This window comes from Corythoichthys intestinalis, chromosome 5, assembly GCF_030265065.1.
Source record: "Corythoichthys intestinalis isolate RoL2023-P3 chromosome 5, ASM3026506v1, whole genome shotgun sequence".
In the NCBI taxonomy this organism is placed as follows: domain Eukaryota; kingdom Metazoa; phylum Chordata; class Actinopteri; order Syngnathiformes; family Syngnathidae; genus Corythoichthys; species Corythoichthys intestinalis.
In genome coordinates this window covers 12,517,111-12,529,636 of record NC_080399.1, presented here as the reverse complement: position 1 = coordinate 12,529,636, position 12,526 = coordinate 12,517,111, and the positions used below count along the sequence as shown (strand labels likewise).

General features: G+C 40.4%; 1 protein-coding gene across 4 annotated transcripts in view; it reads left to right on the top strand.

Moving 5' to 3' along the window:
* Window positions 1-12,526, top strand: part of wwox (WW domain containing oxidoreductase) — a 449,092-nt gene that overhangs the window by 151,402 nt on the left and 285,164 nt on the right. For all 4 annotated transcript variants that reach the window (XM_057836007.1, XM_057836005.1, XM_057836009.1 and 1 more), the window contains exon 7: window positions 3,254-3,439. In XM_057836007.1, the coding sequence (XP_057691990.1) occupies window positions 3,254-3,439 (186 nt within the window). The remainder of the gene's footprint in view (window positions 1-3,253; window positions 3,440-12,526) is intronic.

Here is a 12,526-nt window from a genome sequence, read left to right as displayed (position 1 = left end):
ATTAATTTTCCAGCATCCAGTTTTTAATTAATCCAGTAGGCAGTCTTAAACACAGGGTACACAAATTGCCTCCGGCCTCATAATTAATTCTAATGGAAGAAATTAAAAATTGGTGGGGTGTGTTTGGATTGTTCGTCTGTGTTACAGTGGCTTCGAGCTCGCTGGAGCGACGCTGTCACCGACAAGCATCTCTTACTGCCCCGACCGATCCAGCCGTCTCCGAGCCTCGCCATGCAAAAAGATTCATTCTGCGCGTGTGTGCACACCAAAGCATATGTTGCTTTATTGGCCTCCGGCACCCTCGTGTCCTCAAATGATAGCTTTTTTATTGCATGGATGAATCTTAACCCCTTCTGTTATGTTCAGTTCTTTTTCTTAGTCCAATGTGAGAAGGCGTATGTGTTTGATCAGCCCCACCTTTTTCAAAAGAAAAAAGGCCCTTTGACTAGGTTTCCACTACAGGCCTATGCCCAATTTGGATTTTTTTCCCCTTTTATTCTGATATTTTTCTGTAGCCTTTCGAATTGCGCAATTCTTTCGCAATTGCTCCAGACTGCAACCAAATGACCAAATTAGAGCCAGTGCAAATATTTTTTCATCTACTCGGACATGCCCGACCAGTAACATTGCATTTTATTTTATTTTTGCTGACAAACTCCTTCACAGTTAAATCCACTGGTTCGCGCTAATATAAAGAGCTGGTTTTCCAAGGTAAAATACAACAGAAGAAAAAGAAGTTGGTCAATTTGTAAAAGGGTGGGCCCCTCCCAACTCGATGCCGAGCGTGCTCAAGTACAGTGGGGCAAATAAGTATTTAGTCAACCACTAATTGTGCAAGTTCTCCCACTTGAAAATATTAGAGAGGCCTGTAATTGTCAACATGGGTAAACCTCAACCATGAGAGACAGAATGTGGGGGAAAAAATCCAGAAAATCACATTGTTTGATGTTTAAAGAATTTATTTGCAAATCATGGTGGAAAATAAATATTTGGTCAATACCAAAAGTTCATCTCAATACTTTGTCATGTACCCTTTGTTCGCAATAACGGAGGCCAAATGTTTTCTGTAACTTTTAATAAGCTTTTCACACACTGTTGCTGGTATTTTGGCCCATTCCTCCATGCAGATCTCCTCTAGAGCAGTGATGTTTTGGAGCTGTCGTTGGGCAACACATACTTTCAACTCCATCCACAGATTTTTTATGAGGTTGAGATCTGTAGACTGGCTAGGCCACTCCAGGACCTTGAAATGCGTCTTACAAAGCCACTCCTTTGTTGCCCTGGCTGTGTGTTTGGGATCATTGTCATGCTGAAAGACCCAGCCACGTCTCATCTTCAATGCCCTTGCTGATGGAAGGAGATTTTCACTCAAAATCTCTCGATACTTGGCCCCATTCATTCTAACCTTTACACAGATCAGTCGTCCTGGTCCCTTAGCAGAAAAACAGCCCCAAAGCATGATGTTTCCACCCCAATGACACACAGTGGGTATGGTGTTCTTCGGATGCAATTCAGTATTCTTTTTCCTCCAAACACGAGAACCTGTGTTTCTACCAAAAAGTTCTATTTAGTTTCATCTGACCATAACTCATTCTGGATCATCCAAATGCTCTCTAGCGAACTGCAGACGGGCCTGGACGTGTACTCTCTTCAGCAGGGGGACACGTCTGGCAGAGCAGGATTTGAGTCCCTGGCGGCGCATTGTGTTACTGATCGTAGCCTTTGTTACTGTGGTCCCAGCTCTCTGTAGGTCATTCACTCGGTCCCCCCGTGTGGTTCTGGGATTTTTACTCATCGTTCTTGTTATCATTTTGACGCCACAGGGTGAGATCTTGCATGGAGCCCCAGATCGAGGGAGATTATCAGTGGTCTTGTACAGTATGTCTTCCATTTTCTAATAATTGCTCCCACGGTTGATTTCTTTACAGCAAGCGTTTTACCTATTGCAGATTCAGTCTTCCCAGCCTGGTGCAGGTCTACAATTTTATCTCTGGTGTCCTTCGACAGCTCTTTGGTCTTGGCCATAGTGGAGTTTGGAGTGTGACTGACTGAGGTTGTGGACAGGTGTCTTTTATACTGATAATGAGTTAAAACAGGTGCCATTAATACAGGTAACGAGTGGAGGCTCATTAGACCTCGTTAGAAGAAGTTAGACCTCTTTGACAGCCAGAAATCTTGCTTGTTTGTAGGTGACCAAATACTTATTTTCCACTCGAATTTGGAAATAAATTCTTTAAAAATAAAACAATGTGATTTTCTGTTTTTTTTCTTCTCCGCATTCTGTCTCTCATGGTTGAGGTTTACCCATGTTGACAATTACAGGCATCTCTAATCTTTTCAAGTAGGAGAACTTGCACAATCGGTGGTTGACTAAATACTTATTTGCCCCACTGTATATATTAAAAAAAAAAAAAAAATTGTCCCAATATGGCTGACCCCTGGGTTAAACGGTGAAAATTACAGGAAAACCCCCAAAAATGTAACTTAGGGGCCACTGTGCTCCTACTCAAAAATGTTTAATATGGAGCCATGACGTCATACGCTTGTGCACTTTGACAGTGTCACAGTATTTACTGAATAAATACGGTCCGCTCGGGACTATTTGATTGCTACCAGCCCCCCCAGTCAAAATGGATTTAACATCTATCACTTTCTATGGTAGTTATGAGAAAAATACCAAACAATAAACATTAAAATGAATGAATTGAAAAATAGAGCTAAATATGAGAAAAATAATGAAACGTATTCTAAGGTAAATAGAGTTGTCCGATAATGACTTTTTTACCGATATCCCGATATTGTCCAACTCCCAAAAATCTGATACCAATAAATGTGTCCGTGGACTGTAGATATCCATTATTTTCAATCATTTATTGTTCATTTAATTTTTGCACCATGAATGCAAATGGTCTACTCACATAACAAATCCCAAGCATCTTAGTTTGGGGACATCTAATGGTCAGTAAGCATAACTGCTGTGCTAAGCTGTGACCAGCCCTTGTACAAAGCCAGAAGGCTTCTGTTCTGCTTGGTTAACAGAAATTGAGCATGGTTAGATTTATTTCATTTTGAAACTTTCCATCAAAACTGCAAAATGCAGGTAAAATAATGACTAAAATATAAACTTTATATTTCAAGTTTTGCAAAATTTTTATTTATTTTTACAGCACACGTACATTTTGAAAACGACAAATTTGACTCGCTACGAAATGAGTGATAACAACTATTTGCCATCTTTGTCATCATTCTGTAGGCTTTTGCACATTCTGGTGTGCAACGCGGCCGTGTGCACTCAGCCATGGAGTTTGACTGAGGACGGCCTGGAGTCCACCTTCCAAATCTGCCATTTGGGCCATTTCCTGCTGGTCCAGTGCTTGGAGGACGTGCTGCGGCGTTCAGCGCCCTCCCGCGTGTTGGTGGTGTCGTCCGAGTCTCACAGGTAACACACTCACTGAGCAATTGTTGTCTTCCTTGAAAAACGGGGAAAGTGAAACCGATTACCGTAATTTTCGCATTATAAACCACACCCGACGATAAGCCGTGACACACCAAATTTGACATGAAAATGGCATTTGTTCATAGATAAGCTGCACTGGACTATAAGCCGCAGATGTCCTCACTGTATTATGGGATATTTACACCAGAAGATATTAACCGGTAACACTTTATTCGACAGCGGCATCATAAGACTGTCATAAGACCAAATTAACCACCATGAAGGTTTGATCCAATTGGCTGCGAAGCTTCATTGCTTCAAGAAGCATCATTTGACCATCACTCTTCTCTTGGGAGAGATGGTAAAGCCCGAGTTGTGCTTGTGTTGCGGTGATGGCGTAGCGACTACGGCGTCAATGAGCATTTGCTAGTTCTGCGGCAAGGGGACGCATTGCTCTGTAATTCACCGCCAAGCCACTAGAGGGGTGTGACGTTGTGTTTGTACTGTTTTGGGGGACGGCTTCCTATAGTTCCGGTTATACAGCAATGCCAACGGAGATAGAATGCTTTAATGTGGATCTTCAGTTCATCAACATTGAAAAACAAATGTTGATCATACAAATGTTGAGGTGCAGGCGACGCAGAAGACTGTTGCGGAGGTGGTCTTTAGTGCAAGAATGTTTGTAGATGGCGGTGATTTCGCGCTGAACCAGAAACAACAGTCTGAGGTCGTTGATGTGACACGAATTCAGAAAATTATGGAGATGCACGTCAGGCTACGGCAAAAGATCGTAAATCGGGTCTGCCCCGTCGGCGTAGGTCTGCCACAGAAGCATAACTCAGCCTTAAACCTCTTCTGCCACTGCTGTCAACACTGTTGTCGTCCACCATGCCTCCTAGCATGCATTGCATTGCTCCAGATGTAAATAACAATCAAAATTCATGTTCTGCGCTAATTATTTCTTCAGTTTAGCCCTGCAGCTATCGATTATTTTAGTAGTCTATTAATCGATGAACTAGTTAGTTAGAATAATCGAATGAGGAACATTAAAAATTAAAATACCTAAGCTGAGCCTCAAATGGTATTAAAAAAAAAAAATGCGGATCTATATATAACAAAAGAACAGTTTGCTAACATACATAGCAAAAGTCCGCTAGCTTAAATGCTATAAAATGCAAACTTTTTTTTTTTTTTTTTTTTAATTATTTTTTTTAACAATGCTTTTAACAAATGGTTCTGGCACATATTCCCACAAAACCGGCTAAATATGCCTATAAACTAAATTATAAATGCATAAAAAAACATTAGCTCAAAAAAAACTTTGCTTATGTTCGTCTTAACAGGGAGCAGTTGGATTCAGCCATGTGAAATGAGGCCGACCAGAGGGCAGTGTATCCACCCTAATCAATAAAACTACATGCAAACACTTTCAAAATGAACCATTACAACGTCACTTTAATTAAACGAATACTCGAAGCAATAAAATTAAATTCAAATATATTTTTTTCTCATCGAATCCTCGAGTTAATTGATTAATTGTTGCAGCACTACTTAAGTTACTGTTCTAGTTGTTTCATTAATTGCTAGTTATTTATTTTATAACACTTTATTTGACAGTGATGCCAATTGACTGTCATAAGACCATCATAATTATGACATGACACTGCCATGTGCATTAATGAATGCTTATCCAAGACATCATTTTGTGTCATCCGGCAAATTATATCACTTTTGAATGGATGTAAAAGATCCGAGCTGGACATAAATGGAGTTAGCGACATTATTCGCCAGATGACGCTTAATGACATCTGTCATAAGCATTTATTAATGCCCATTATAATGTCATGTCATAATTATGACGGTCTAATAGCAGTCTTATGACACCCGTCAAATAAAGTGTTACCTATTCACGCAAATACAGTTGTGGTAAAAAGTTTACATACACTTGTGAAGAACATAATGTCATGGCTCTCTTGAGTTTCCAGTTATTTTTACAACTCAGATTTTTCTCCGAGTGATTGGAACAGATACTTCTTTGTCACAAAAAACATTCACGAAGTTTGGTTCTTTTATGAAAAGAAAAAAAGTTATCAAATCTGCTGGGTCAAAAATATACATACATGGATCTGAAAAAGCGAATCATTGACTTGAACAAGTCAGGAAAGTCACTTGGAGCCATTTCAAAGCAGCTGCAGGTCCCAAGAGCAACAGTGCAAACAATTGTTTGTAAGTATAAAGTGCATGACACTGTTTTGTCACTGCCACGATCAGGAAGAAAATGCTAGCTATCACCTGCTGCTGAGAGAAAATTGGTCAGGAGGGTGAAGATTCAACCGAGAGTCACCAAAAAGCATATCTGCCAAGAATTAGAAGCTGCTGGAACACAAGTGTCAGTGTCCACAGTCAAGCGTGTTTTGCATCTCCATGGACTGAGAGGCTGCCATGCAAGAAGGAAGCCCTTGCTCCAAAAGCGGCACCTTAAGGCTCGACTGAAGTTTGCTGCTGATCACATGGACAAAGATAAGACCTTCTGGAGGAAAGTTCTGTGGTCAGACGAAACAAAAATCGAGCTGTTTGGCCACAATGCCCAGCAATATGTTTGGAGGAGAAAAGGTGAGGCCTTTAACCCCAAGTACACCATGCCTACCATCAAGCACGGTGGTGGTTGTATTATGCTGTGGGGCTGTTTTGCTGCCAATGGAACTGGTACTTTACAGAGAGTAAATGGGATAATGAAGAAGGAGGATTACCTTCAAATTCTTCAAGATAACCTAACGTCATCAGCCCGAAGATTGGTTCTTGGGTGCAGTTGGGTGTTCCAACAGGACAATGACCCCAAACACACATCAAAAGTGGTAATGGAATGGCTAAATCGGGCTAGAATTAAGGTTTCCCAAAGTCCTGACTTAAACCCCATTGAGAACTTGTGGACAATGCTGAAGAAACAAGTCCATGTCAGAAAGCCATCAAATTTAACTGAACTGCACCAATTCTGTCAAGAAGAGTGGTCAAAGATTCAACCAGAAGCTTGCCAGAAGCTTGTGGATGGCTACCAAAAGCGCCTAATTGAAGTGAAAATGGCCAAGGGACATGTTACCAAATATTAGCATTGCTGTATGTATATTTTTGACCCAGCAGATTTGATCATTTTTTTCTGTTCACCCATAATAGTCATAAAAGAACCAAACTTCATGAATGTTTTTTGTGATAAAGAAGTATCTGTTCCAATCACTCTATCAGAGAAAAATCAGAGTTGTACAAATAACTTGAAACTCAAGAGAGCCATGACATTATGTTCTTCACAAGTATATGTAAACTTTTGACCACAACTGTATCTCAACATATAAGCTGCACTGAACTATAAGCCGCAGGATTCAAAATGAGGGGAAAAAAGTAGCGGCTTATAGTCTGAAAATTACGGTAGGTAAGAAACTTGTATCAGACACTCCTTTTGGCCACCTTTTCAGACTTGGCACTAAAATATCTTCAGCAACCAACATTAGTTCATTTACGGAGCTTAACATTAGTGCATTTTTTCCACAAACTCTCAAATGCTTCCCGTCTGACATTTCCAGTAAGCTTCATCCTTTTTTCAACAGCATGTAATAATAGTGTGACCTTAAGTGAATACGGGTGTCAAAGGCTCCCCCGCCAATTGTCCGCTGGTGCGTGGCGCCGCGCAAATCATAACTGCGGCTGTTTGATCCGCTTGTACAAGTGTGCGCATGTTCTCCTGAGCTCCGATCAATCAAGTGGGCTCGGCTCGTCCGACTGACTGACTGAGACGTGGGATCGATGCCACGCACCCGCCTGTACATGCAGTCCTGGGCCCGAAGCTCGTGCCCTTCCGCTGTATGACAGTGAAAGAACGAAACCCTGAGAAGAAGACAGACAGACAAATGGACTGTTGGGAAAATGAGGCAGAAAAAGGTCCCGGGTGTGCACGACTGTAAAGTAAATTTTGGCTGATAAGTCCATCCATCATGTTGATGATACTTTTAATTCATAGTGACAGCGTGTTGTGGGAAATGAGTTTTCCTGTGACTGAGGCTGTCATGTTTGACAATACTCGTTAAGTCTGATGTATCAGTTTGTGGCCCAAAGTGGCCGACGGTACCGCATGACTGCAGTTGACGGCTTACACTTTAATGTTTTAAACTTTTCTTTATTTTGGCTATGAACTTACTGCAATTGACGACAATAGACGTCCTATCTAATTGGACTGGGGGGGGGGCTGACAGTGATTAATCGCATATAAAAAAAAGTAACAATTCATCCGGAAATTTTAAAGTAGTAAAAATCCTCACAATATCTCAATGATGTTAAAAGTCACTACAACTTTAGTATTTTAGATAGAAACGGGAAGGATGCAAAAGATTTGCTTTCACAAGCCACACAAAATGGGCGTCTATTGTTCACCCTTTTTTGGGCAAGTGACTAATTTTGATAATTTGGTATACAGGTGTGGCCTACATATTACCCAAAATGTAATGTGCAAATGCTTAATGTGGACCAGGTTTAACTTCAAATATAGCTTGATAATTAATACCTAAAATCAGGGCTGAAAGTGGCTAGAATTTCTTGCGGGAACTCCCCGACGTGAAGGTCGCCGAAAAAGCAGGAGTGTAACAAAATAGCGATCAAATGCACAGGTGAATGAATGGCGAGCAAACAGCTGGCGAGGAAGTACGCGGCACGTATGCTGTCAAATGCGAAGTTGCGAACTCTGAGTGTTGACTGTAAAATGACGAGCGGTCAGATGACTTTTGTTAACGCTGCCTTTATTTGGTTAACAAGACTCAGGCACAATACAACACACACGCGGGTATGCAAGCTCAAACAACGGCCTAATAGTATTACCCAGAGCTGTATTACCGTGTATCGGATTAGCTGCCGTAAAGCAAGTGTCGTTATTGCCGCAAATGTAAACAAAGCGCTGCACAATGGATACATGTCAAACAGCGGCTAGTTTGGGTGGCCCGTCAGCGGCGGTGACGTCGTCTGCTCGTCCCGCGTCAATCAGAGTACGCCACGTTGGGAGGAGGCAGCCAGCTGGCGGACGCGGTGATCAGATGACTGACAGTCTCAAAAAAAGATAACAAACCGCCAGGGCTGTCACACCACTCCGAAGTGCAGTGATCAGCGTGGGTAACGGTTAAATGTTAACATGAAGATGGTTGGCCCTCTGGGTGGGGAATTCAAATTAAAAAAGAATATAGATGGAACAACTCTTCACTTCAGTGTTGAAACTGTTCAATTTTGCACATCAGATATTTATTTAAAAAAAAGTCTTAGCCAAAGTTATTTTTATTTTGTTTTTCAAAATATCTACATTTCAGAATATTGTATTTTCTTTTTTTGAGCAGAATTCTAGCTTTGTATAGGCTAATGTTCCTATTGTTGAAAGCACAAAAGTGTGTAATAAAAACCTCGCGCATTTATATTTTGCATTTTGTTTTCTTACTGTACCGAAAATGAACCGAACTGTGACCTCAAAACCGAGGTACGTACCGAACCGACATTTTTGTGTACCGTTACACCCCTAGTCATGACAGAACATCGCTTCAATGATATCTGGCGCCATCTACCGTCGTGAATGGGTATAATGTCTAGACCTCGAATATAAGACGACCCCCATTTTTTAAGTCTTATTTCAATGCAAAAAACACGGTCTTATAGTCGGGCCAATACGGTATTTTTATTCCTAAGTCATCAGAAGATTGTCAACTTTCCCCCCCCAAAATTTTTACATTTTTGAAAGTGTCATAACCAGCTATAGTTTAAGATATTCAAGTGCCAAATATAGACAATCATAGCTTTAGGTTTACAAATTGCACATCAAGGTTGAGCAAATGAGCACGGACTAATTTACATTCCAAAAATTGCACTTACTGACAGTATTTTGTAAACAATTGACTAAGCAATAACCCTAACCCGGGTTCAAGGTATACCGTGGTATGGAAACTTCAAGGTTTCAAAACCGCAAACATTTTCTGTCATACCGTCCTAAGGTATTAGCTATTTTTGATATCCCAAAAATGCATGGAGAAATCCCTTGCTTGCAGCTGCAAGGCTCAACCCTCTCCCACCGGTTGTTGCTCAGTGTCAGTGAGTCAGCTGGAGGTAGTGGAACTCCTGAACTTTTTCCCCCATCGAAGAAAATAAAATTGCAAATATGGGAATACTTCGGCTGCAGAAAAGCTAGACGGCCACAGTTTAGAGGAGAAGAGCCAACCGAAGGATGGCTGCCGAGGAGGCAATACCTCCAATAGGAATTCACATTTACACAAAATGAAAGGTTAGTAACACTGTCATGAACGTTTCCCACCAGCTACGAGAGATAACTCCAGCGTGTTTAGTGTGTCTAGTGGCGGTAAGACATGGTGTTTTTTTCTCTATAACAACTGTCTGTGTTGAGAAAGAGAGTGTGTGTATAATGTAGACATGATACGAGTAATCTACACGTGCTTTTTATGGAAAATATTTCAATTTTTTGTTCTGATGTTAATAATGTTGAGCTGTGGCTGTGGGTTTAGACTCACCTAAAGGACTTAACATTATACTTATGTTTCAATTTGCTAATATGTTTTGAAAAATAAAAATCTTGTTCAATGGAAAAAAGTTTTGTTTTTTTCCCCCTAAACCCAGACATTTCAGAGTAACACATTTTAGAGCTGCAATTGCAATACCGTGATACCATGAAACTGATTTTGGCTTAAGGTTATCATACCGTCAGAATATCATACCAGCACATGTGGACGATAGACATTATTGTCATGAAACGTGAAAAAAATAACATTTTCTATTCATTTAATGAAATTAAACTTCATTTTTTACATCTGGGAGGGCTCTGTTAATGATAAATGACTGTATTTTTTCATTTTATTACCTTCTTGGTGGGCATCACTGCCATTGATGATCAAATCATCTTCCTCAAAACACATGTCACATCTTTCTGGGGACTCATCTTCAGCCTCGACATAATTCATGGCTTCTACTCGCTTGCTAAGGACCGGATTGCTCTTCTACTGGTGTTCTACACCTCTTCTACCCCTGCCTTGTCGTTGTGATGCCATTTTGTCAATATAATTGTGAGAAAAATTGATTTTTCCGGCAGAGACGTGATATGAAACATCACGAATGCAATATGGCGACCACTGACGTGAACTTCAAGTCAGCTCAGGAAAACTCATTTAATTACCATGCGACAGCGCTGCCATCTAGTGTTCAATTAAAGAGCTACTATTCCGCTATATAGTGGCCAAAAATTACATCTTTATAGCGAGTACAACAGACATTATGGCCCACTAGTATCAAGGGGACGCCGGCGTCCTCGATTGTACAGCGTGGAGTGTAAAGGGTTAATAACAAATAACATTTGTAAAAATGTCCTTTTTTTTTTTTTGTTTCGTACGTTGTTTTGTTTTTTTTTAACAAAAAATTAATAGATGAATAATTTTTTAAAAAAATAACAGGAATAATTTTTTTTTAATTTAAGCTAACATTTGCTAAATTTTCCTTTTTAAAATTATTTTTCAAACATCTTCAAAAGAAACTTTTGATATAAATTTAAATTTTCAAATATCTGTAAAATAATATTTACCCTTAACTCATTGCCAGGCATTGACAGCGATAGATGCCAAATTCATTTGTTTCAATAGCAGCCAATGAATAAAATGAGTGCCCTATAAAGGGTTAGGTACATGTAAACATTAATTGAACTCTTGTTTTGGTGCCCCTCAGACCACATGAGGTCCTAAGCACAGTGCACTATGCGCATGTAGGGAGCTGCGGCTCTACCAATCCCTCATTAAGATGGCTTTGGCACTTTCACTCTGAAGAAGTACTGTACTAGTAGATAGTGAAAGTGTGGGTAAAAAGGGAGTGGAAACAGACAATATCTCCTCTAACATCTTCCATTCTGCCCACCTCATTCCAGACCAATATTACATCCACTGATGTCACTCTCCCTTCTTATTTTTGTTTGTGCCATTTTCCACTTTCGCCGATTTGCCGTTGATTCACTTAGCCACCCCTCACTTGTGGTGTGTGCGACCTCTGACCTACCAGGATATTGTATTCCCTAAGCCCCTTGTCCGCAGCCAAGCACTGACCTGTAAATCGCCCAGGTTGGGGAGAGATGAACTTGGGTGTAATGACTGGATGTTTTATCAGTTTCCGACACGGGGGGCTTACTGTGGAATTGGTCCAGTACAGGTTGACTTTGTCACGCAGCTGCATCAGATCTGTTTCATACAAGGAGTGATATCCTTCATGAAATAACCTCTGTTAGATGTGAGCTGCAGGCCTGCCTCAATACTTTCATGAGTAATAGAAGTTATTGGCTGCCATCGACAGCGGTAGAAGTCCAATTCATTTTAACCTAGATGGATGGCAGTGAATGAGCATGTTTCTGTGTCACTGGCGGTGATAGGACTCCAAACCGTATATATATTTTTTTTTCTACAAGAAGGTGAATAAAGTTGTTATTTTCAGATTTTACATGTTTTTGGTAGGGTTGTTCCGATCATGTTTTTTTGCTCCCGATCCGATCCCGATCGTTTTAGTTTGAGTATCTGCCGATCCCGATATTTCCTGATCCGATTGCTTTTTTTTGCTCCCGATTCAATCCAATCATTCCCGATAATTTTTCCCGATCATATACATTTTGGCAATGCATTAAGAAAAAAATGAATAAAACTCGGACGAATATATACATTCAACATACTGTACATAAGTACTGTATTTGTTTATTATGACAATAAATCCTCAAAATGGCATTTACATTATTAACATTCTTTCTGTGAGAGGGATCCACGGATAGAAAGACTTCTGACTTTGTATTTTGTGGCTAAATATTGCCATCTAGTGTATTTGTTGAGCTTTCAGTAAATGATACTGTAGCTATGCCCAAATGCATGATGGGAAGTGGAACCATGACTGTGCGTAGTGCTACCAATTGATATATCTTCTCTGCGTTGGGAAATAATAGAAGGTGTTAAGAAAAAGATCATTTGCTACCTTGCTTCCCCACATTGCTTCCCATGATATTTCTAATCGTAGGGAGAGGGATTGTAAGGCTTTAGCCAA